The 23768-nt window shown below is 56.4% G+C and overlaps 2 protein-coding genes across 14 annotated transcripts in view; one reads left to right on the top strand and one right to left on the bottom strand.

The window, feature by feature from the left end:
- Nucleotides 1-689: 689 nt before the first annotated feature.
- Nucleotides 690-13523, top strand: LOC129024030 (putative GTP-binding protein 6). The gene is made up of 10 exons (XM_054471042.2): nt 690-1058; nt 2405-2542; nt 4062-4132; nt 4725-4855; nt 5749-5816; nt 7292-7450; nt 8151-8359; nt 11440-11588; nt 11808-11960; nt 13076-13523. The coding sequence occupies exons 1-10, from the start codon at nt 710-712 to the stop codon at nt 13197-13199; spliced, it is 1551 nt and encodes a 516-aa protein (XP_054327017.1). The 5' UTR covers nt 690-709; the 3' UTR covers nt 13200-13523.
- LOC134737522 (PI-PLC X domain-containing protein 1) overlaps nt 13097-23768 on the bottom strand; it is a 26344-nt gene continuing 15672 nt past the window's right edge. For 9 of the 13 annotated variants that reach the window (XM_054471025.2, XM_054471027.2, XM_054471026.2 and 6 more), the window contains exons 6-7: nt 22849-23032; nt 15305-19168 (exon numbers count right to left, since the gene is read on the bottom strand). In XM_054471025.2, the coding sequence (XP_054327000.1) occupies nt 18930-19168; nt 22849-23032 (423 nt within the window). In that variant the 3' untranslated portion in view covers nt 15305-18929. Of the gene's footprint in view, nt 13683-15304; nt 19169-22848; nt 23033-23768 lie in introns of those variants that run through there. The other 4 variants (XR_010125442.1, XR_010125440.1, XR_010125441.1 and 1 more) reach the window with 2 other exon arrangements.

The raw sequence follows: 23768 nt of genomic DNA, 5'->3' as shown, positions 1-23768 counted from the left end.
GGAGACCCCCAAGGCGGAACTCGAGCCCCCAAGGCAGACGTAGGGACCCATGGGCGCCGTTCTGGATCCCCAGAGCTGGAGTCAAGCCCCCGAGGCGGCGTTCCGGACCCTCGCAATCAGACTTGGACTCCACCCAGCGCGGAACGGGGTAGGACTGGAGGGAGGACGAGGTGAGCGAGGGCAGCGCCGCCGCCGAGGCTAGGGGTCCTAGCGCCTACCCGGCCAGCGGCTGCACCAGCGGCTGGGTCTGCCAGGAACCGCCCCCGCCTCCCCCGCCCGCAGCGCGTGCCAATCACCAGCCCGTGACGCCGGACGACCAATGAGGAGCACTCCCTGCGGGGAAAGGCGCTGGTGAGCCCGTCCCGGCCGCACGCCAATCACCAGCACGTGACACGGGATGACCAATAAGGAGCACGCTCCCTGCAGGCGCGAGGCGCTGGTGAGCCCGCCCCGGCTGCACGCCAATCACCAGCACGTGACGCGGAATAACCAATGAGGAGCATACCCTGTGCCGGGCATAGACGCTGGTGAGCCCCCCCCACCGGTTGCACGCCAATCTCTAGCACGTGACGCGGGATGACCAATGAGAAGCACGCCCTGTGCCGTGGAGAGGCGCTCCTGAGCCCGCCCTGGCCGCACGCCAATCACGAGCACGTGACGGGGAGTGGCCTGTGGGCAGCCCCGCCGCCGCTCAGCCGCCCGATGCGCCATGTGGGCCTTGCGGGCCGCCGTACGCCCGGGGCTGCGGCTCTCCCGCGTGGGCCGCAGCCGCCCGGCTCCGAGGGCAACCGCGCCGTTCTGCCCCGCGCGCGCGCTCGCCGCTGTCGGCCGCAGGGGCCCCGTGAATCTGGAGGGGCCATGGAGCGGAGGGCGGGGCCTGCGGGCGGACGGCGGCCGAAGCCGCGCGGGAGACGACGAGGAGGAGCTGGAAGATGCGGACGAGAACGCGGAGGAGGAGCTGCTGCGGGGGGAGCCTCTGCTGCCGGCGGGCACCCAGCGCGTGTGTCTGGTTCACCCTGACGTCAAGTGGGGCCCCGGGAAGCCGCAGATGACGCGAGGTGACCGCGGCGGGGCTTTCAGGGGAGAAACAGGAGCTGGAGACCTGGGGACGGGGCTCTGAGGGGAGGGGCTCGTAGGTGGCGATTCAGGGGCGGGGCTCTGAAGGGACGATTTCATAGGTGGAGATTCAGGAGCGGGGTTCTGCGGGGACACTCTCATAGGTGGAGGTGCAAGGGCGGGGCTCTGCAGGAAGGATTTCATAGGTGAAGATTCAGGGGCGGGACTCGGGAGACTCATAGGTGGAGACGCAAGGGCGGGGCTCTGGGGAGGCTCATAGGTAGAGATTCAGGGACGGGGCTCTGACCTGAGAATCTCATAGGTGGAGACGCAGGGCGGGGCTCTGATGGGAAGATCGCAGGTGGCGACGTAGGGGCGGGGCTTCAGGGGGCGAGGCTCTAAGGAGAGGATCTGATGGGTGGAGATGTCAGGGCGTGGCTGAGGGGCGGGGCTCTGAGGGGAAGAGCTCATGGGTGGTGACGCGGGGGCGGGGCTCTGAGGGAGGATCTCATAGGTGGAGGTGCATGGGCGGGGTCGGGGGGAGGGGCCCATGGGTGAAAGGGCGGGGCTTATGGGGAAGAGGGGAGGATGTCATAGGTGGAGGTGCGTGGGCGGGGCTGCGGGGGCGGAGTTTATGGGGTGGAGCCCCGTGGGATTGGGTGGGCCGGTTCTCGCCGATGGGACCCACGTTTCTCTTGCCTTGGGTTAGAGGTAGGCACGGTGTGTTTGAGGTCAGGGAAGGAAGGGCGTCCAGCGGACCAATCGGTGTCGAGTCCCCCCACCCCACGCCACGCCACGCCACGCCACGCCACGCCACGCCACGCCACTCCCTTAGGAGGAAATGTAAATGAATAAGTCGCTGCACGTGCCAGACTCTCAAAAACGTTGATTTTTCCCTTGGAAGTTTCTGTAGTCGATGAGTGGTTTTTCTTTACGGGTGTTTTCCAAAATGGTCAATTCTTGGAACAGCTGAAGCCCCAAACTGCTCAGAACAGCGCGCAGACCTCTTGCCTCTCTCCTCCCAAAACCTGCCCGTGGTTCCTCAGTAATCCCTGAGCACCCGCAGCTCCCCGGTTCCCTGCTGCGCCCGCCTGGAGCCCAAATTCCATGTAAGGCAGGATCGCCCTCGTGTCCCGCTGTGGCTCCGGCGTCCTTCCCCCGTCAGATTCCTACTTAGAGGCCCTGCGGGGGACGGAGTCATATCGGGGGACAAACGGCGGCTCAAGGTGCCTTCTCCGGGGAGATTGTCTCAAGGGCAGGAGGAGGCATCCCCGGGCAGGTGTGGACGGGGACCCCGGGCTTACCCGGAAGGGAAGCATCTCTCACGGCGGCCCTTGTGTCCCCGCAGCCGAGTGGCAGGTGGCAGAGGCCACAGCGCTGGTGCACACGCTGGACGGCTGGTCCGTGGTACAGACAATGGTCGTGTCCACCAAAACGCCGGACAAGAAGCTCATCTTCGGCAAAGGGAACTTTGAGCACCTGACAGGTGGGTCCGTGCAGACCAGCTTCTTCCCCAAACTTCCTTTCCTGTCCGCTGCTGCCGAGAACATTCAACCGAGACACGCTGAAGTACGCGGGTCTTGCGGGGCCAGAGGGGAAGCGGCCTCTTGGATTGCCCAGGTCAGCTGGGAGCACACACCAGTAGGAGTCGGAGGATGGTGAGGCTTTACCTGTGTCGAGACTCACACCAGGCCCTGGAGAGACTTTAACTGGTAAAGATTAGGTCGGGGCAGTTTATAGAGTCCAACAAACAGGGTAGGCAGTGGACCGGCTGTAACCCCACCTGCCCCTGCAGGCCCCAGCCAAATCCTCCTTCTGGGTGCCGCCACCCCACCAGCAGTCTCTTAGGGTGGGGTCCAGCATGGGATCCTTGTGCTTCCCAGGTTTTTGACCATCTCGCTTACAGTACAGAGTTAGGAAGATGCTACTCCCTTGCCCAGGTGGGGGTCAGCTTCCCTGGGTCTCTTGCCGAGGTCGGGGTCGGCTTCCCTGCCTGACTCAGATGCATCTCACCCCGGCCGGGATGTGTTCACTGCGTGTGTGAGTGTGAGTGTGTGTGTCCCCACTGGGATGTGTCCACGGTGCATGTGTGTCTGTGTGTGTCCCTGTCGGGATGTGTTACACTGTGTTTGTGTCTGTGTGTGTGTGTGTTCCACCGGCTGTGTTCTCCGTGCATGTGTGTGTGTGTCTGTGTGTCCCTGTCGGGATGTGTTCACTGTATGTCTGTATGTCTGTGTCTGTGTGTCTGCGTGTCCCTGTCGGGACGTGTTTACTATGTGTTTGTGTGTGTGTGTGTGTGTGTCCCTGTTGGGATGTGTTTACTGTGTGTCTCTGTGTCTGTGTGTGTGTCTGTCCCTGTCAGGATGTGTTTACTCTGTGTGTGTGTCTGTGTGTCTGCGTGTGTGTGTGTCTGTCCATCAGGATGTGTTTACTCTGTGTGTGTGTCTGCGTGTGTGTGTGTCTGTCCATCAGGATGTGTTTACTCTGTGTGTGTGTGTCTGTGTGTCTGTCTGTGTCTGTCCCTGTCGGGATGTATTTACTGTGTGTTTGTGTGTGTGTGTGTCTGTGTCCCTGTTGGGATGTGTTTACCGTGTGCCTGTGTGTCTGTGTGTGTGTGTGTCTGTCCCTGTCAGGATGTGTTTACTCTGTGTGTGTGTCTGTGTGTCTGCATGTGTGTGTGTCTGTCTGTCCGTCGGGATGTGTTTACTGTGTGTCTGTCCGTGTCTGTCCCTGTCAGGATGTGTTTACTATGTGTGTGCGTATATGTGTGTATGTGTCCCTGCTGGGATGTGTTCACCGTGTGCATGTCTGTCTGTGAGACACACACCCCTAGAGACACACCCCCTCCCACGCTGACTTCCTGGATCCCGGGTCTCGTGCTCAGGAAGTCGGGGACGCCTGTGAACTGAGCTCTCCGGGTGCATCCCACAAAGGGTATCGTGGGCTCCTCCCACAGTCCACGGGCCCAGATGGCCAGCCTCTGACGGGACTCCTCTTTCTGTTAGAAAAGATCCGAGGGTCCCCACACATCACGTGCGTCTTCCTGAACGTGGAGAGGATGGCTGCTCCGACCAAGGTACCACAGGATGTGGCTTGCTGTGTTTGTCCCCGCACTCCGCGTGATGGAGTGGACGCCACAGCGTCCCGCCAGGCGGGGACAGATGGGACAGATGGGGACAGGGTGGGGTTAAGGCATTAGGGGCGCCTCCCTCCCTCTGAGGTTGGTGTTTGTCCCTGCACTCCGCCTGATGAAGGAATGGACGCCACAGCGTCCCGCCAGGCGGGGGACAGATGGGACAGATGGGGACACGGTGGGGTTAAGGCATTAGGGGCGCCTCCCTCCCTCTGAGGTTGGTGTTTGTCCCTGCACTCCGCCTGATGAAGGAATGGACGCCACAGCGTCCCGCCAGGCGGGGACAGATGGGACAGATGGGGACACGGTGGGGTTAAGGCATTAGGGGTGCCTCCCTCCCTCTGAGGTTGGTGTTTGTCCCTGCACTCCGCCTGATGAAGGAATGGACGCCACAGCGTACCGCCAGGCGGGGACAGATGGGGACAGAAGGGGACATGGTAGGGTTAAGGCATTAGAGACGTCCTCCTTCCTCTCAGGTTGGCCACCAGGGCCTGGCCTTCCGCTGTGGCTTCTCAGTTGCTCTCTCCTTTTGCAGAAAGAACTAGAAGCCGCCTGGGGCGTGGAGGTGTTTGACCGCTTCACAATCGTCCTACACATTTTCCGCTGCAACGCCCGCACGAGGGAGGCCCGGCTTCAGGTGGCCCTGGCGGAGATCCCCCTGCACAGGTATCGTGGGGCACCGGGGCCGTGCCAACCGTCACGCCCACTCCAGGAACCCCTCCGTTCTGTAGTCACCTGTAGGTCGTTCTGGGGGTACGCGAGGAAGAAAAGCACCATGGGGGCCGGGCACGGTGGCTCACGCCTGTAATCCCAGCACTTTGGGAGGCCGAGGCGGGCGGATCACAAGGTCCGGAGATCGAGACCATCCTGGCTAATACGGTGAAACCCCGTCTCTACTAAAAATACAAGAAAAAAATTCGCCAGGCGCGGTGGCGGGCGCCTGTAATCACAGCTACTCAGGAGGCTGAAGCAGGAGAATGGTGTGAAGCCCAGAGGTGGAGCTTGCAGCGAGCTGAGATTGCGCCACTGCACTCCAGCCTGGGCAACAGAGAAAGACTCCGTCTCAAAAAAAAAAAAAAAAAAGACCATCCTGACCAACATGGTGAAACCCCGTCTCTACTAAAAATACAAAAAATTAGCCAGGTGCGGTGGTGGGTACCTGTAGTCCCAGCTACTCAGGAGGCTGAGGCAGGAGAATGGCGTGAACCCGGGAGGTGGAGGTTGCAGTGAGCCGAGATCGGACCACTGCACTCCAGCCTGGGCGACAGAGCGAGACTCCATCTCAAAAAAAAAAAAAAAAAAGAAAAGCACCATGTGGGCTCTCTCTCCGGGGCCTGCTGCCCCCACTGCCTGCCCCCGGCTGCCCGCTAGCTGGGTCCCCTCGGCCCGGGACACGCCTCACTCACAGTGTCTGAGCTACACACGGAGCGGGGCCGCAACACCAGCTCCTCCCTTCTGCCTGGAGGCCCCCACTCAGTGCCCCCTTCACCTTCACCTCGACCTCTGCTGGGAGGGAGAGAGCGTCTGCAGAGACCGAGCCACTCTCGTTCCCACACCAGGTCGAACTTGATAAAGGACGTCGCCCACCTGTACCGAGGAGTCGGCTCGCGCTACATCATGGGGTCAGGTAAACAGGGCCGGGCGCGGTGTCCCAGGGCGTCCTCACAACGCGGTTGTCAGCGGCAGCCACACTCCTTAGCCCTGGAAGATTCCAAGAGGGTGGGGGCCGTCTGGGGGCTCCGTCTCCTGGTAGCATTTGAGGAGATAGGAGATGCTGGTGGTTTTTGGAGGTTTTGCCTAAATCAGTAGCCACAAACTGGGGATTTAAGCAGCAGAGATCTATGCTCTCCCCTCCTGGACACCAAAACTCTGAGATCAAGGTGAGACATGGCTGCGCCCCCTCCAGAGGCTCCTTCTGCCTCTCCCAGCTCCTGGGGGTTCCGAGCGTCCCTGAGCTTGTGGCCGCATCACTCCAGTCTCTGCCTCCGTCTCCATGTGGCCTCCTCCTCTGTGTCTGTGTCTCCTCTTCTGTCTCTTAGAAAGACACCTGTCATTGCATTTAGGGCCTACCCTACTCCAGGACGATCTCATCTTAAGATTCTTAACTTACGACAAACACCTTATTTACAAATAAGGTCCCATTCACAGGTTCTGGGACTTAGGATGTGGACAGATCTTTTAGGAGAACCACAGTTCAATCCACTACAATGGTAACCACTTCCCTCTGGAGGCTCTAGGGGAGGATCCTTCCTGCCTCTCCCAGCTCCTGGGGGCTTCAGGCATCCCTGGGCTTGTGGCCGCATCACTCCAGTCTCTGCCTCCGTCTCCAAGCGGCCTTCTCCTCTGTGTCTGTGTCTCCTCTTCTGTCTCTGAAGGACACCTGCCATTGCATTTAGGGCCCACCCTACTCCAGGATCATCTCATCTCCAGATCCTTCACTTATGACAAACATCTTACTTCCAAATAAGGTCCCATTCACCGGGAATTAGGATGTGGACAGATCTTTTAGGAGGACCACAGTTCAATCCACTACAACTGTATCCACTTCCCTCTGGAGGATCTAGGGCAGGGTCCTTCCTGCCTCTCCCAGCTCCTGGGGGCTCCAGGCATCCCTGGGCTTGTGGCCTCGTCACTCCAGTGTCTGCCTCTTAGAAGGACACAAGTCGTTGCCTTAGGGCCCACCCTAACCTAGGATGATATCTTGAGACCCTACAAAGACCATATTTCCAAATCAGGTCTCATTCCCACGTTCTGGGACTTCGGATGTGAACGGGGCCCCACTGAGCCCACTCACGATACCGTCCCGGGCCGTGTCCCGCTCGGAGGCCTCCATAGTGATCTGGCCTTTACTTTCTCCCCGAGTCACGGGAAGCCCTCGTTGACCTCACAGGTGGACGCCCGGAGGCGAGATCCCGTTCCGCTGAGCAGAGCCCTTTCTCATGGAACAGGACAGTGTTGGGGCTGCTGCTGGGGAAAGCAGCCGGGCCCCCAAATGCTGGAGCAGGAGCAGGCCCCGGGCCCCCGCAGACCCTCCACGGCACCGCCCGCTCTTGCGCCTTTCCCGGCGTGGCTCACCGCCTCACCAGCTCGGGTGTTTTTCAGGAGAATCCTTCATGCAGCTGCAGCAGCGTCTCCTGAGAGAGAAGGAGGCCAAGATCAGGAAGGCCCTGGACAGGCTTCGCAAGAAGAGGCACCTGCTCCGCCGGCAGCGGACGAGGCGGGAGTTCCCCGTGATCTCCGTGGTGGGGTACACCAACTGCGGTGAGCACGCGCCCAGGGGAGGGGCCTTCCGCAGTCTCCGTGTGGGGTACACCAGTGAGGACTCACCCAGGGGAGGGGTTCCCGTGTTCTCTGTGTGCGATACACCAGCTGTGGTGAGAACTTGCCCAGGAGAGAGGTTCCTGTGGTCGCCGTGTGGGGTACACCGGTGAGGACGTGCCCAGGGGAGGGGTTCCCGTGGTCTCTATGTGGGGTACAGCAGCCACGGTGAGGATGCCATCAACCCCATTCTCCCATCCAGAGCTTTACCACCCTGTCTATACCACAGCCTCCCCTCCATCTACACCATCCTCCTGTCTAGACCATCCCCACTGCCCCATCTATACCACCACCCTGTCTATACAAGCACCACCACCCCATCTACACCATCCCACCATCTACGCCATTGCCAGATCTACACAGACAACCTCACTTCCATCCACACCTTCACACACACACCCGTCTACACCACCATCTCCCGTGTCCACACGGCGGCCCCGCTCCATCGGCCTGAGAGCAGCGACGGTGGCTTCATCCCACGCGTCGTGTCTGGCCCGGGGGTGTCCGAGGAGCTCGGAGACCGTGTAGCCCGGGGTGCGGCCCCCCAGAGGGTGCCGTGGTCTCCATTCGGAGGGCCCGGCTGCGGCGCTAGGAGTTGGGACACAAGGGTCTCGGCAGCACCCTGACCTCCACGCCCTCCTAGGAAAGACCACGCTGATCAAGGCGCTGACGGGCGATGCCGCCATCCAGCCGCGGGACCAGCTGTTTGCCACGCTGGACGTCACGGCCCACGCGGGCACGCTGCCCTCACGCATGACCGTCCTGTACGTGGACACCATCGGCTTCCTCTCCCAGCTGCCGCACGGCCTCATCGAGTCCTTCTCCGCCACTCTGGAAGACGTGGCCCACTCGGTGAGTGTGGGACGGCCGGGGATCGGGTGCTCGGACACCCACTCGGCCCAGGAGCTGGGCGCTCGGAAACACACTCAGGTAGTGGCTGGGCTCTCGGACACCCACACAACTTGGGGCCAGGACAACTGCCTCCTGGGGCTCAGAGTTAGCGTCCCCCGAGCCTCCCATGCCCTGGGGCCGGGCCCTTGGACACCCACCCGGCCCAGAGGCCAGGCCCTTGGACACCCACACAACTCAGGGCCGGAACAACAGCTGCCTCCTGGGGTTCAGACTTAGTGTCCCCCAAGCCTCCCATGTCCCCGGGCGAGAGGCTGAGCGGTTGCCGCAGCCTCACCAGCACTCAGGACCGTGTTCTTATGCCCGAACACGTAAGCGTGTTCCCGGGCGCACCTGCTCCATGTCACAGACCCGACAGACAGTGAGAGTGACCGTGCGTGTCACAGACGTGCGGGCAGGGGCGGACACAGCACGGTGACGCCTGACGATCGATGAACACCGAGACCCTGGAAACACCTGTGGGGTCCTGAGGCTGTCACTGCAAAAGGGGCCACAGATGGGGGCTGGAAACCACAGGAAGCAACTCCACCACAGTTCCAGAAAGTGGGAGCTGACCACAGACTCTAGGGGAGGGTCCTTCCTGCCTCTCCCAGCTCCTGGGGGCTCCCGGCGTCCCTGGGCTTGTCGCCGCATCACTCCAGTCTCGGCCTCCGTCTCCACGTGGCCTTCTCCTCTGCGTCTGCGTCTCCTCTGCTGTCTTTACAGGGACACCTATCATTGGATTTACGACTCACCTAATCCAGGATCATCTCATCTCAAAATCCTTGACTTAGTTACATCTCTAAAGACCTTATATCCGAATAAGGTCCCATTCATGGGTTGAGGGAGTTAGGATGTAGACAGAGCTTTTCGGGGAGACTATGGTTCAACCCATTTCAACTGTATCCACTTCCTTCTGGAGGCTCTAGGAGAGGATCCTTCCTGCCTCTCCCAGCTCCTGGGGGCTCCAGGCATCCCTGGGCTTGTGGCCGCATCACTCCAGTCTCTGCCTCCGTCTCCACGTGGCCTCCTCCTCTGTGTCTGCGTCTCCTAGGATACCTGTCATTGCATTTAGGGGCCACCTGGATAAACCCAAGGTCACCTCATCTTAAGTACATCTGCAAAAACTCCATTTCCAAGCAAGGTCCCCTTCTCTTCTGTGTCTACCCCACATCTCTCTCTTTCTCGCATAAACATACCGGTCAGTCGTTGGATTTAGGGCCCACTCGGCTCCACCTCGACCTCATCTTCACCAGCTGCATCCGCAGACATCTTAATTCTGGGTAGGGTCCCATTCTGAGGCTGCTGGTGGATGTGGATTTTGGGGCGGGGTGCTGTTCGGCTCCGGAACTGCCCCCGGCCCTAGGGAGCTGAGTGAGCTGCCCACTCCGTCCGTACCGTAGACTTTCCAAGTTCATGAAGAGCACGGGGAAGTATTGTCAAGCAACAAGGCAGGAAAACGAGGTGTGAGATTGTGACATTCAGGCTACAGCTTTGTTTTTTGCCCTGAAGGAGAAGCAGCAAATGTCCCAAAGAACGAACACAGCTGCCACCTCCGCGAGGAGATGGAACTGAATCCCACCTGGAGCCTGGGCTCCGCTTTTGACTCCTCCCGACAATAAATTATGGACCAGGCGCGGTGGCTCACGCCTGTAATCCCAGCACTTTGGGCGGTCGAGGCGGGTGGATCACTTCAGGTCAGGAGTTCGAGACCAGCCTGGCCAACATGGTGAAACCCCGTCTCTACTAAAAATACAAAAATTTAGCCCGGCATGGTGGTAGGTTCCTGTAATCTGAGATACTCAGGAGGCTGAGGCAGGAGAATCGCTTGAACCTGGGAGGCGGAGGTTGCAGTGAGCTGAGATGGCGCCATCGCACTCTAGCCTGCGTGACAGAGTAGGACTCCGTCTTAAGAAAACAAACAGGCTCACGCTTGTAATCCCAGCACTTTGGGAGGCCGAGGCGGGCGGATCACGAGGTCAGGAGATCGAGACCACGGTGAAATCCCGTCTCTACTAAAAATATAAAAAATTAGCCGGGCGTGGTGACACGTGCCTGTAGTCCCAGCTACTTGGAGAGGCTGAGGCAGGAGAATGGCTGAACCCAGGAGGCGGAGCTTGCCGCGAGCCGAGATCGCACCACTGCACTCCAGCCTGGGCAACAGAGTGAGACTCATCTCAAAAAAGAAAAAAAACAAAAAGTCTAAAACTTTCCCAGGATGAAATTTTTTTTTTGTTTTTATTTTTCTTTTTTAGAGACAGGGTCTCGCTCTGTCACCTGGAGTGCAGTGGCATGATCTCAGCTCACTGCAGCCTCGACCTCCTGGGCTCAAGTGATCCTCCTACCTCAGCCTCCTGAGTAGCTGGGGCCCCAAACACGCACAACCAGGCCATGGCTAAATTTTGTTCTTTCTGTAGAAACGGTCTCGCTCTCTTGCCCAGGCTGGTCTCAAACTTCTGGGCTCAAGCCACCTCCCAAAGTGCCTCAGTTACAGGAAAAATATTATTTTATTTGTATTAAGTACATCCAAACAAACAAAAAGTAGACGTGGATACCCCGGTAGTATAAGTCGGAGAATTACACACGGCTTTTTTTTCCCGTGTTTTTCAAATTTTACGTAAGGAACCTGCCTGTAAGATTTTTTTAAAACGCGAGAAAAAACATCCTTTAAAGAGGAAATAATTCTGCTGTTAAAAAAGATTTCACAGGAGGATGAAGCCGCCCAAAGCTTTGAATGAAGACCCACTGGGTGAGCAGGTGGTGGTTGGGTGCTCATATACGGCACCCCCTTGCGCGTGGGTCTAGGGGTGCGGAGCTGCCGCCTGTGGCTTGGAAGGTTGGGTAAATGCAGCTGGGTGGCCCCGCGTCCACCGTTAGTCCAGGAGCCCCCGTCCCGGGGTGTCCGAGGGGCCTGCACACAGGCGTACCTCCCACGTCCAGCCTGTCGTTGGGAGCTCGTGTGAGCCCCTCTCCTGGGCCTGTCTGCAAGCTTGGGGTCGGGGACCAGAGGCTCCGCAGCTCTGACCGCACGGCCTGGCCCACAGGATCTCATCCTGCACGTGAGGGACATCAGCCACCCCGAGGCGGAGCTCCAGAAATGCAGCGTTCTGTCCACACTGCGCGGCCTGCAGCTGCCCGCCCCGCTCCTGGACTCCATGGTGGAGATTCACAACAAGGTGGACCTCGTGCCCGGGTGAGTCCGGCCCTGGGGCCCGCAAGCGTCTCCTTCCCCTGCACGTGCTGCAGCCGGGTGGGGAGATGCCGTGTCTCCTTGTGTGAACCGCAGCGGTGGCAGCCAGGATGCAGGGAGTGGCCCCGGGCTGTGCCCCGTGGGCAGTGGACTCCTGGGGACCCTGATTTCTTCCAGCCACTCCAAGGCTGAGCGGGGCCTGTGGCATCCCCACCCTCGCAGGTACAGCCCCACGGAACCCAACGTCGTGCCTGTGTCTGCCCTGCGGGGCCACGGGCTCCAGGAGCTGAAAGCTGAGCTCGATGCGGCGGTTTTGAAGGCGACCAGGAGACAGATCCTCACTCTCCGCGTGAGGCTCGCAGGGGCGCAGCTCAGGTGAGCAGCCTGCAGGGGCAGGAGACGGGATGTTGCTCTGGATGCCGGTCTCTGGCTCTGAAACGGGCTCTTCGTGGGTGCAGAAGGAGCTGTGGGATCCCCGAGAGCTTTAGGATGTACAGACGAGATGAATGGGTTTGCATCAAATGTACATTTCTGACTGTGCATACAACAGGTGCCTAATCTGTGCTGACAGTCAAGGGGTACAGGTCTCCCTACGAATAAGAAAGCAAGCTCCAGCCAGATGCCGTGGCACAGGCCTGTAACCCCAAGACTTTGGGAGGCCGAGGCAGGAGGATTGCTTGAGCTGAGAGGAGTTTGAGGCCAGGCTGGACAACATAGTGAGACCCCATCTCTACAAAGAATAAAAAATTACCCCAGGTGCGGTAGCTCACGCCTGTAATCCTGACACGTTGGGAGGCCGAGGCGGGTGGATCACGAGGTCAGGAGATCGAGACCATCCTGGCTAACATGGTGAAACCCCGTCTCTACTAAAAATACAAAAAATTAGCCAGGCGCAGTGACAGGCGCCTGTAGTCCCAGCTACTCGGGAGGCTGAGGCAGGAGAATGGCGTGAACCCGGGAGGCGGAGCTTGCAGTGAGCCGAAATTGCACCACTGCACTCCAGCCTAGGCGACAAGCGAGACTCCGTCTCAAAAAAAAAAAAGAATAAAAGAATAAAAAATTACGTCAGGCGCAGTGGCTCACACCTGTAATCCCAACACTTTGGGAGGCTGATACAGGCAGATCAGTTGAGGCCAGGAGTTCGAAAAACCAGCCTGGCCAACAACGTGAAACCCCGTCTCCACTAAAAATACAAAAATTAGCCAGGCCTGGTGGTGGATGCCTTTCATCCCAGCTACTCAGGAGGCTAAGGCCAGAGAGTTGCTGGAACCCAGGAGGCCGAGGTTGCAGTGAGCCGAGATCGCGACACTGCACTCCAGCCTGGGTGACAGAGGAAGACTCCGGCTCAAAAAAAAACAAAAAGAGTAAACAGGACAGTCTGATGAATGAATAGTTTGAGCTAAGCTCTTTTTAGCGTAATTATTTATCATGAAACTAACCAAATACTTACGGGTTCTGCTTGTCTCCATACAATGCGCGTCTGTGCCCAGCTGGCTGCATAAGGAGGCCACAGTTCAGGAGGTGGACGTGATCCCTGAGGACGGGGCGGCCGACGTGAGGGTTATCATCAGCGACTCAGCCTACGGCAAATTCCGGAAGCTCTTTCCAGGATGAACGGACGCCCACAGAGGCCTGGGGAGTGGGGGCATTGCTGCCTGGGGAGCTGAGGCGTTACCACTGTGTTGGGGGCAGCCTGGTGTCAGGTGCAGCAGGGTCCTCCTTGTCTGGTTGTGCGCCCGTCTCGTTCCCAGCCATTTGCTGGGATGACTGTGCAGGCCGGTGACACGGCCGCACCTGCCCCAAAGCGGGCCACCCGAGCATCCACTCCAAGCCTGAGCGTCCACACAATTCCAGTGGGCCCTCGGTGCCTGCTGTGAACTGCTTTCCCTCGGAATGTTTCGGTAGCAGGACATTAAACCTTTGTTTTTACTTCCGTGAGCAGCATTTCCAGTACCTCCTGCACCTGCCGTGAGCCATGGCCCTGGTGGGCACCGACGGCCCCTCCGCCCGGCTGTCTGTGTTCACAGATGGTCTCGTTTCCCATGGTGGTGTCGGGGAAATGACGAAAAATCAGGTTTCCCAGCAGCACAGAGAACCCTTCCACAAAAGTAGAAGGGAAAGCAAATAGTTTTACTAAAGAAGCAGCTTCAAACCTGACCGTGAGGCCGGGCGCGGTGGCTCATGCTTGTCATCCCAGCACTTTGGGAGGCCGAGGTGGGTGGATCACGAGGTCAGGAGATCGAGACCATCCTGGCTAACACGGTGAAACCTCGTCTCTACTAAAAATACAAAAAATTAGCCGGGCGTGTTGGCGGGTGCCTGTAGTCCCAGCTACTCGGGAGGCTGAGGCAGGAGAATGGCGTGAACCCGGGAGGCAGAGCGGGCAATGAGCTGAGATTGCGCCACTGCACTCCAGCCTGGGCGACAGAGCGAGACTCCATCTCAAAAAGAAAAACAAACCAGACCGTGATGTGTCACAGACCATCCGCTAAGAGATGCAGAGAGAGAAGTTCACCTGCGTGTGGCCAGGCTGTACAGCCGTTACACGCACATTAGCCGTCTCCATCCACGGGAAAACAAAATGCCTCGTACGTATTTTTTTTTTGAGACAGAATCTCGCTCTGTCGCCCAGGCTGGAGTGCAGTGGTGCGATCTCAGCTTACTGCAACCTCCGCCTCCCGAGTTCAAACAGTTCTCCTGCCTCAACCTCCCGAGTAGCTGGGATTACAGGCGCCCGCCACCACATCCGGTTAATTTTTGTTTTTTTTAGTAAAGACGGGGTTTCACTATACTGGTCAGGCTGGTCTTGAACTCCTGACCTCAGGTAGATCTGCCCGCCTCAGCTCCCCAAAGTGCTGGGATTACAGGCGTGAGCCACCGCACCTGGCCTCACAACTTGATTTTTTTAAAGCTCCATGACCTCAAAAAGGTACCCAGTGAATTAACTTTTTTTTTTTTTTTGACATGGAGTCTTGAACTGTTTCCCAGGCTGGAATGCAATGGCAAGATCTCGGCTCACTGCAACCTCCGCCTCCCGGGTTCAAGCGATTTCCCCTGCCTCAGCCTCCTGAGTAGCTGGGATTACAGGCGCCTGCCATCACGCCCGGTTAATTTTTTGTATTTTTAGTAGAGATGGGGTTTCACCATGTCGGTCAGGCTGGTCTCGAACTCCGGACCTCAGGTGATCCACCCGACTCGGCCTCCCAAAGTGCTGGGATTATAGGTGTGAGCCACTGTGTGTGCCCGGCCTGAATTAACCCTTTTTTTTTTTTTTGACATGGAGTCTCACTCTGTCGCCCAGGCTGGAGTGCAGTGGCGCGATCTCGACGCACTGCAACCTCCGCCTCCCGGGTTCACGCCATTTTCCTGCCTCAGCCTCCTGAGTAGCTGGGACTACAGGCCCCCGCCACCACACCTGGCTAATTTTTTATATTTTTAGTATTTTTTATGTATTTATATATTTATAATTTATATATTATTTTATATATTTTTGTATATTTAGTAATTTTTTGTATTTTCACCATGTTGGCCAGGCTGGTCTCGAACTCTTGACCTTGTGATCCACCCACCTCGGCCTCCCAAAGTGCTGGGATTACAGGCGTGAGCCACCGTGCCCGGCCTCCTGAATTAACATTTTCTAAAGATGCCTCCAGCCTGCTATCCTGAAAGCCGCCAGAGGTGTCTTGGCTGCGTTGGTGGTAGTAAAATTCATACACATATTTGACTTTAATGATGTTCATTTATTTAAACGATCTGTATGAATTCGGTGATTTTGTGGATACGCTCCTGACAGACAAGAATTCACAGCTGACGGAAGTCAGGGAGGCTCCCTGCAAATTCTTCCTTCATCTCTGCGGGGCCTGCCCGGGCCCTGATCTGGCAGAACCGTGGGGCTGAGGTAGCCGCGGTTGTGGCAGGAGTGCGTCTTTCTGGATGTGGGGCACCTTCATTTCACCGTGGCAACTGGGTACCAAAAGTAGAAGCGGATTTTTGGAAAATGAGTCATTAGGTCCCAAAGAGAACCTATTCCAACGTGGACTTGATAACCCTCTTGAGGACCATCCTGAGAAACTGATGTCTCTCGTTCGACAAAGAAATGCAGGATTTGCTTGGGAAAGGGGAGTAAAAATGGCGCTGGCATCCATTGGCTGGCTGGGAACTTGAACCACCGGCTCCAACAAGTGGAATGTAGAAAATGAGGTATAGGCCGGGCGCAGTGGCTCACGTCTGTCATCCCAGCACTTTGGGAGGCCGAGGTGGGCGGATCACCTGAGGTCAGGAGTTCGAGACCAGCCTGGCCAACATGGTGAAACCCCGTCTCTGCTAAAAATATTAAAAATTAGCCGGGCGTGGTGGCAGGTGCCTGTAATCCCAGCTACTCAGGAGGCTGAGGCAGGAGAATTGCTGGAACCCGGGAGGTGGATGTTGCAGTGAGCCGAGATCACACCACTGCACTCCAGCTTCGGCAACGAGAGCGAAACTCCGTCTCAAAAATAAATAAAAATACAAAATTAACCAGGCATGGTGGCATGTGCCTGTAATCTCAGCTCCTCGGGAGGCTGGAGCAGGAGAATCACTTGAACCCGGGAGGCAGAGGTTGCAGTGAGCTGAGATCGTGCCATTGCACTCCAGCCTGAACAACAAGAGGGAAAATCCATCTCAAAAAAAAAAAAAAGGTATTTGCAAGATCTGTGTCTGAAACTAGGACCGTTCACGCTTCAGAGGCAGAAAGAAACCTGTGCAGAAAACCTGTGTGCGAATCTCCCACATGGACCAGGGGCACCTTCCGTGGGGTGGTCTCCCGTGTACCTATAGGACTTTAATTCACAGAGGTGACTGGGACTAGCACAGAGAGGCCACTGAAAGAAGAAATTACTCCTGACCCTTCCGGAGAGAAGAGGCTGCCACACCACGCAGAGGTACAAGGGGATTCCTGGGTTTGGCTCGGGAGGCAGGAATGAACGAGGAAACAGCCCAGGCCACAGCCTTCAAGGGGCTTCCGCAGAACGGGGCAACACGACTGAGGAACGGCTGAGGGTTGACAAGTTTTGAACACTTCAGCTGGACTCTGGGCTGTGGGGCAGGCTCTACTGGGCTGGGACTCAGCCAGGAATGATTTAGGGCCAGGGAAATACTGGCTTGAGGCCGGGCATGGTGGCTCACACCTGTGATTCCAGCACCTTGGGAGGCCAATGCGGATGGATCACCTGAGATCAGGAGTTCAACATCAGTCTGGGCAACATGGTGAAACCCCATCTCTACTAAAAATACAAAAATTAGCCGGGCGTGGTGGTGGGTGCCTGTCATCCCAGCTACTCGGGAGGCTGAGGCAGAAGAATCGCTTGAACCTGGGAGGCAGAGCTTGCAGTGAGCCGAGATTGCGCCACTGCACTCCAGCCTGGGCGACAGAGCGAGACTCCATCTCAGACATAATACTTCTACGACTACTAATAATAATAATAGCTGGGCATGGTGGTGTACACCTATAGTCCCAGTTACTTGGGAAACTGAGGCGGGAGGATTCCTTCAACCCAGGCGTTGAAGGTTACACTGACCTATGACTGTGCCCCTACTACACACCAGCCTGAGAAAAAGAGCCAGACCCCATCTCTACAAAAAAAAATAATTAGCTCGGTGTGGTGGCTGACACCTGAGGTCCTGGCTATGGCAGAGGTTGAGGTGGGAGGATCAGTTGAGCCCAGGAGTTTGAGACCACCCTGCACAACATAGCCAGACCACGTCTCTACAAAAAAATAAAATTACCTGGGCATAGTGGTGCATGCCTGTGATCCTGGCTACTTTGGATGCTAAAGTGGGAGGATCACTGGAGCCCAGGAATTTGAGACCAGACTGTGCAACGTGGTGAAACCCCGTCTCTACCAAAAATACAAAAATTAGCCGGGAGTGGGGGTGTGTCCCTGGAGTCCCAGCTACTCGGGAGGCTGAGCTGAGAGGATCACTTGAGCCCAGGAGGTTGAGGCTGCAGTGAGCTATGACGGTACCACTGCCCTCCGGCCTGGATGACAGAGCAAGACCCTGTCCCTAAAAATAATTTAAAGAAATATCGGCGGCCAGGCACAGTGGCTCACGCCTGTAATCCCAGCACTTTGGGAGGTCCAGGTGGGTGGATCACCTGAGGTCGGAAGTTTGAGGCCAGCCTGACGAACACGGAGAAGCCCCATCTCTACTAAAAATACGAAATTAGCCAGATGTGGTGGCACATGCCTGTAATCCCAGCTACTCGGGAAGCTGAGGCAGGAGAATCGCTTGAACCTGGGAGGCGGAGGTTGCGGTGAGCCGAGATCTCACCATTGCACTCCAGCCATGGTAACGAGCAAAACTCCATCTCAAAAAAAATATATATATATACACACATACGTATATATGTATATTTGTGTATATATGTATATACATGTGCATATGTACATATACACATATATATGTACATGTATACACGTATACATGTACATGTATATGTATGAATACATGTATACGTACATGCATATGTATGGACATGTATATACGTACATGTATATGGATACATGTATACGTACACATACACATGTATACACATATAAATACACATATATACACATATATATACACACACATACACATATATATAGGCTTGGTGTGAGAACTAGCCGAGGGATTGGCTGACAGGGGAGGCCGGCTCCTAAGTGGGTTGTTACTGTGTTTAGTAATTAGCTGTTGGGAGGGTAGTGTCTCCCTGGGTCTGTAAGGGCTCCAGACGCCACAGCAAGAATAATACAGAAATAAGAAAACATATTATGGGCTGCCGTGGTGGTTCACGCCTGTCATCCCAGCACTTTGGGAGGCTGAGGTGGGAGGATCACTTGAGGCCAGGAGTTCAAGACCAACCTGGCCAACATAGACCTCATCTTTTTTTTTTTTTTGAGATGGAGTCTCTGTCTGTCATCCAGGCTGGAGTACAATGGTGTGATCTCAGCTCAATGCAACCTCCGCCTCCCGGGTTCAAGCGATTCTCCTGCCTCAGCCTCCTGAGTAACTGGGACTACAGGTGCCCGCCACCACACCCAGCTAATTTTTGTATTTTTAGTAGAGACGGGGTTTCACCATGTTGGTCAGGCACCTCCTGGTTGGTCAGGAACTCCTGACCTCGTGATCCACCCGCCTCAACCTCCCAAAGTGCTGGGATGACAGGCGTGAGTCACCATGCCCGGCCACCCCATCTCTATTAAAAAGAAAACGTATTATCATCGGTCCTATGATCACTAATATTTGGCCCAAACAAAGTCACAATACTTGGAAAGTCGGGGGTGAAACTGCAGCCGCCGCGTCCCGAACTTCACAAGGGTCCCGTCAGCACCACAGCAGCTTCTGGTTGAGCGCGATGACGTCACTGACGAAGCTGTCTGCGCCGATGAAGTCCCCCGCGATGATGTTGGTGCACCGTGAACCCGGCCCCGGGCGCTGCTCTCGGACCCACGCGCTCAGCTGCGGAAGGTTGGGCAGCGTCATCTTCTCCAGGGACTCGGACGGGTGCGCCAGAACGTACTGCAGGTTCTCCGTGAGGTTGATGCCGGCCACGAACAACCCTCCTGCAACGGTGAGGGTGGGGAGAGGTTACACGGTCACGGGCCTCACCCGTCTGTTTATCCCTCCTAGTCACGTTGTTAGAGGTTCGCATCTCAGGAATTAAGAGTTGAAAGCACCATGTCCAACAAGGTAATCAGGTGAACTTTGGTTATAACGCGTGGTGGGTGGCTCACGCCTGTAATCCCAGCACTTCGGGAGGTCGAGGCGGGCGGATCACCTGAGGTTGGGAGTTGGAGACCAGCCTGACCAACATGGAGAAACCCTGCCTCTACTAAAAATACAAAATTAGCCTGGCGTGGTGGTGCATGCCTGTAATCCCAGCTACTCCGGAGGCTGAGGCAGGAGAATCACTTGAACCCGGGAGGCGGAGGCTGCGGTGAGCCGAGATTACGCCACTGCACTCCAGCCTGGGGGACAAGAGCGAAACTCCATCCCCCGCTCCAAAAAAAAAAACATGGGGTGGGTGGCCAACCTCAAAGATGCTCACGTCGTAACACCGTGTGGTAGACAAAATAACAACCCCCAAGACGTCCACATCCTAATCCCCATGTGGGACACAGAATAATGGCCCCAAAGATGTCTACGTTCTTATCCCCCACGCGATAAACAGGGAGGAATGCTGTCGTCTTAGGCACTAAGTCTGTGCCATCTCTTATGAGGCTTATAGAGAGAGTTGACGTTGACCAGCGATTCTCAAAGTGGGGTCCCTGCAATAATTACAAATGCAAATTTGGGGGCTCCACCTAGATCTGCTGAGCCGGAATCTCTGTGGGGGCAGAGGGATGCGGTCTGCAAAGAAGCTCCCCCAGAGGGACGTTCCAGTGCCCCTGTGTGGACCAGCTGGACTGACTCCGCGGCCAGAGACGGCAAAGTCCACAGACGTTTATGGCCAAGTTCTCTCGGTGGTTTTTAACACGTATTTCTAGGCTGGGCATGGTGGCTCATGCCTGTCATCCCAGCACTTTGGCAGGTTGAGGCCAGTGGGTCATCTGAGGTCAGGAGTTCAAGACCAGCCTGACCAACACGCTGAAACCCTTTCTCTAGTAAAAACACATCCAAAAATTAGCTCAGCGTGGTAGTGCATGCCTGTAGTCCCAGCTACTCGGGAGGCTGAGGCAGGGGAAATCGCTTGAACCCGGGAGGCGGAGGTTGCGGTGAGCCGAGATCGCGCCACTGCACTCCAGCCTGGGTGACAGAGCGAGACTCTGTCTCAAAAAAAAAAAAAAAAAACAAATGCCGGGTGTGGTGGCTCACGCCTGTATTCCCAGCACTTTGGGAGGCTGAGGCAGGTGGATCACCTGAGGTAGGGAGTTCGAGACCAGCCTGACCAACATGGAGAAACCCCGTCTCTACTAAAAATAAAAAAAATTAGCCAGGCGTGGTGGGAGACTGAGGGAGGAGAATCGCTTGAACCCGGGAGGCGGAGGTTGCGGTGAGCCGAGATTGCACCATTGCACTCCAGCCTGGGCAACAAGAGCAAAACTCTGTCTCAAAAAACAAACACACAAACAAACAAAAAAAATTTTCTGCCTAGCACCGTGGCTCACGCCTGTCATCCCAGCACTTTGGGAGACCAAGATGGGTGGATCACGAGGTCAGCAGTTCAAGACCAGCCTGACCAACATGGTGAAACCCTGTCTCTACTAAAAATACAAAAAAAATTAGCCAGGCGTGGTGGCGCATCCCTGTAATCCAAGCTACTCGGGTGGCTGAGGCAGGAGAATGGCTTGAACCCGGGAGGCGGAGGTGGCCGTGAGCCGAGATTGCGCCATTGCACTCCAACCTGGGTGACAGAGCGAGACTCCATCTCAAAAAAAAAAAAAGACATTTCTGAAGTCTCTAACCTCATTCCTGTGTGAGGGCGAGAGACCAAGTTGACGAAAGCCTGCTTCTTTGCCCGGCCTGTGACTGGGTTTTACGCTGCCCCTGTGGGATGCAGCCCTCGCGGCCGTGACAATCACCTTGAGAGAACCCAGCCCCAGGCTGCAGGACCGAGACGGCCCCACCTGCCACCATCCCCGTGGGGAGGACCTTCCTCCCTCCCTCCCTCAGGCTCCTGCCTCCGGAGGACACGGGGCAGTGGCTGCCGATGCTGCCTGCACCTCACAGCCACTCAGTGGGTTTTTACAAAAATTGTGGTGAAATTCACATACAATAAAGTTACCTTTTTTTTTTCCAAGATGGAGTCTCGCTCTGTCGCCCGGGCTGGAGTGCAGTGGCGCGATCTCGGTTCACTGCAGCCTCCACCCCCCAGGTTCAAGCAATTCTCCTGCCTCAGCCTCCCGAGGAGCTGGGATTACATGTGCACACAACCACGCCCAGCTAAATTTTTTTTTTTGTATTTTTACTAGAGATGGGGTTTTGCCAGACTGGTCGCAAACTCCTGATCTCAAGTGATCCATCTGCCTCGGCCTCCCAAAGTGCTGGGATTACAGGTGTGAGCCACTGCACCGAAATTCACGATTTTAAATTGCACAACTCGGCTGGGAATGGTGGTTCAAGCAGATCGCTTGACCCCAGAAGTTTGATTTTGTCTTGTTTTGAGACACAGTCTCGCTCTGTCGCCCAGGCTGGAGTACACTGGTGCTTCTCGGCTAACTGCAGGCTCTTCCTCCCTGGTTCAAGCGATTCCCCTGCCTCAGCTTCCCGAGTAGCTGGGATTACAGGCGTGCATCACCATGCCTGGCTAATTTTTCTCTTTTTTCTTTTGTTTTGAGATGGAGTCTTGCTCTTGTTGCCCAGGCTGGAGTGCAGTGGTGCGATCATGGCAACCTCCACCTCCTGGATTCCAGCATTTCTCCTGCCTCAGCCTCCCGAGTAGATGGTATTACAGGTGCCTAATTTTTTTTTTTTTTTGAGACAGAGTTCCGCTCTGTCGCCCAGGCTGGAGTTCAGTGGTGCAATCTCAGCTCACTGCAAGCTCCGCCTCCCGGGTTCACGCCATTCTCCTACCTCAGCCTCCCAAGGAGCTGGGACTACAGGTGCCCGCCACCACGCCCGGCTAATTTTGTTTTGTACTTTTAGTAGAGACGGGGTTTCACTGTGTTAGCCAGGATGGTCTCGATCTCCTGACCTCAAGTGATCCGCCCGCCTCGGCCTCCCAAAGTGCTGGGATTACAGGCATGAGCCACCGCGCCCGGCCCGTGCCCGCTAATTTTTGTATTTTTACTAGAGAAGAGGTTTCACCATGTTGGCCAGGCTGGTGTCCAACTCCTGACCTCAGGTGATCCACCCACTTCGGCCTCCCAAAGTGCTAGGATGACAGGCATGAACCACTGCGCCCGGCCGCTAAATTTTATTTGTAGTAAAGATGGGGTCTCACTATGTTGCCCAGACTGGTCTCAAACTCCCGACCTCAGGTGATTGGCCCGCCTCAGCCTCCCAAAGTGCTGGGATTACAGGCATGAACTACTGCGCCCGGCTGCTAAATTTTATTTGTAGTAAAGATGGGGTCTCACTATGTTGGTCAGGCTGGTCTCAAACTCCCAACCTCAGGTGATCTGCCCGCCTCGGCCTCCCAAAGTGCTGGGATGACAGGTGCAGGGTTAACCACGCCTGGCTCATGCATTCCTTTTAAATTGTTTTCACGTAAAAGTGAAGGCAAGTCCATGTGGACCCGGCCTGCCGCAGGGCGTCACGGGAGGCTGTGTGGGATCCACCCCCATGAGGGGTGACCTGGTACCTGGGCGGCCGCAGCTCTTCATGGTCTCCAGGTATCGGATGAGGGCCTCGGTCTTCACCCTGTTTCCCCACCAGTAGGGGACTCCTGGCCACAGCTCGTGGTGCCGGCCCAAGGAGCTCTCGTCCTCATAGGAGACGATGACCTGCTGGCCCCGGGACCACAGCTGCCGCAGCGTCGGCACCTCCTGCAAAGGCCAGAGTTAAGGGGTGCAGGGGAGAGAGGAGAGCCGGGGACACGGGGGGCACCTGGGAGAGAGGAAGGCCGGGAATTCGGGACACGGTGCAACACATGAGTATAAACCAAAAATGAAATTCTGGCCGGGCACGGTGGCTCACACCTGTCATCCCAGCACTCTGGGAGGCTGAGGCAGGTGGATCACCTGAAGTCAGGAGTTTCACACCAGCCTGGGCAACATGGTGAAACCCCGTCTCTACTAAAAATACAAAAATTAGCCGGGCACGGCAGGTCACTCCTGTACTCCCAGCACTTTGGGAGGCAGAGGCGGTCGGATCACCTGAGGTCAGGAGTTCAAGACCAGCCTGGCCAACATGGTGAAACTCCATCTCTACTGAAAATACAAAAATTAGCCGGGCGTGGTGGTGCGCACCTGTCATCCCGGCTACTCGGAAGGCTGAGGTAGGAGAATCGTTTGAACCTGGGAGGCGGAGGTTGCAGTGAGCTGAGGTTTCGCTATTGCACTCCAGCCTGGGAGACAGAGCGAGACTCCCTCTCTAATAAATAAATAAATTAAGTATGGCCAGGTGCAGTGGCTCATGCCTGTAATCCCAGTACTTTGGAAGGACACGGTGGGAGGATCGCTTGAGGCCAGGAATTCGAGCCTGGGCTGCATAGGGTGACCCTGTCTCTATTTTTATTTATTTATATTTATTTATATTTATTTATTTATTTTTTTAAGACAG

The sequence above is a fragment of the Pongo pygmaeus genome, chromosome X (genome assembly GCF_028885625.2).
Source record: "Pongo pygmaeus isolate AG05252 chromosome X, NHGRI_mPonPyg2-v2.0_pri, whole genome shotgun sequence".
Classification (NCBI taxonomy): domain Eukaryota; kingdom Metazoa; phylum Chordata; class Mammalia; order Primates; family Hominidae; genus Pongo; species Pongo pygmaeus.
This window is presented reverse-complemented; position numbering and strand designations above follow the sequence as displayed.

What these genes read in the sequence shown, in the direction of transcription:
- LOC129024030 (XM_054471042.2), top strand. Translation starts at nt 710, where the DNA reads ATGTGGGCCTTGCGGGCCGCCGTACGCCCGGGGCTGCGGCTCTCCCGC. An exon ending in GGTGGGGTACACCAACTGCG is followed by an intron (nt 7,451 to 8,150) that starts GTGAGCACGCGC and finishes ACGCCCTCCTAG; the next exon opens with GAAAGACCACGCTGATCAAG. An exon ending in CTCGCAGGGGCGCAGCTCAG is followed by an intron (nt 11,961 to 13,075) that starts GTGAGCAGCCTG and finishes GTCTGTGCCCAG; the next exon opens with CTGGCTGCATAAGGAGGCCA.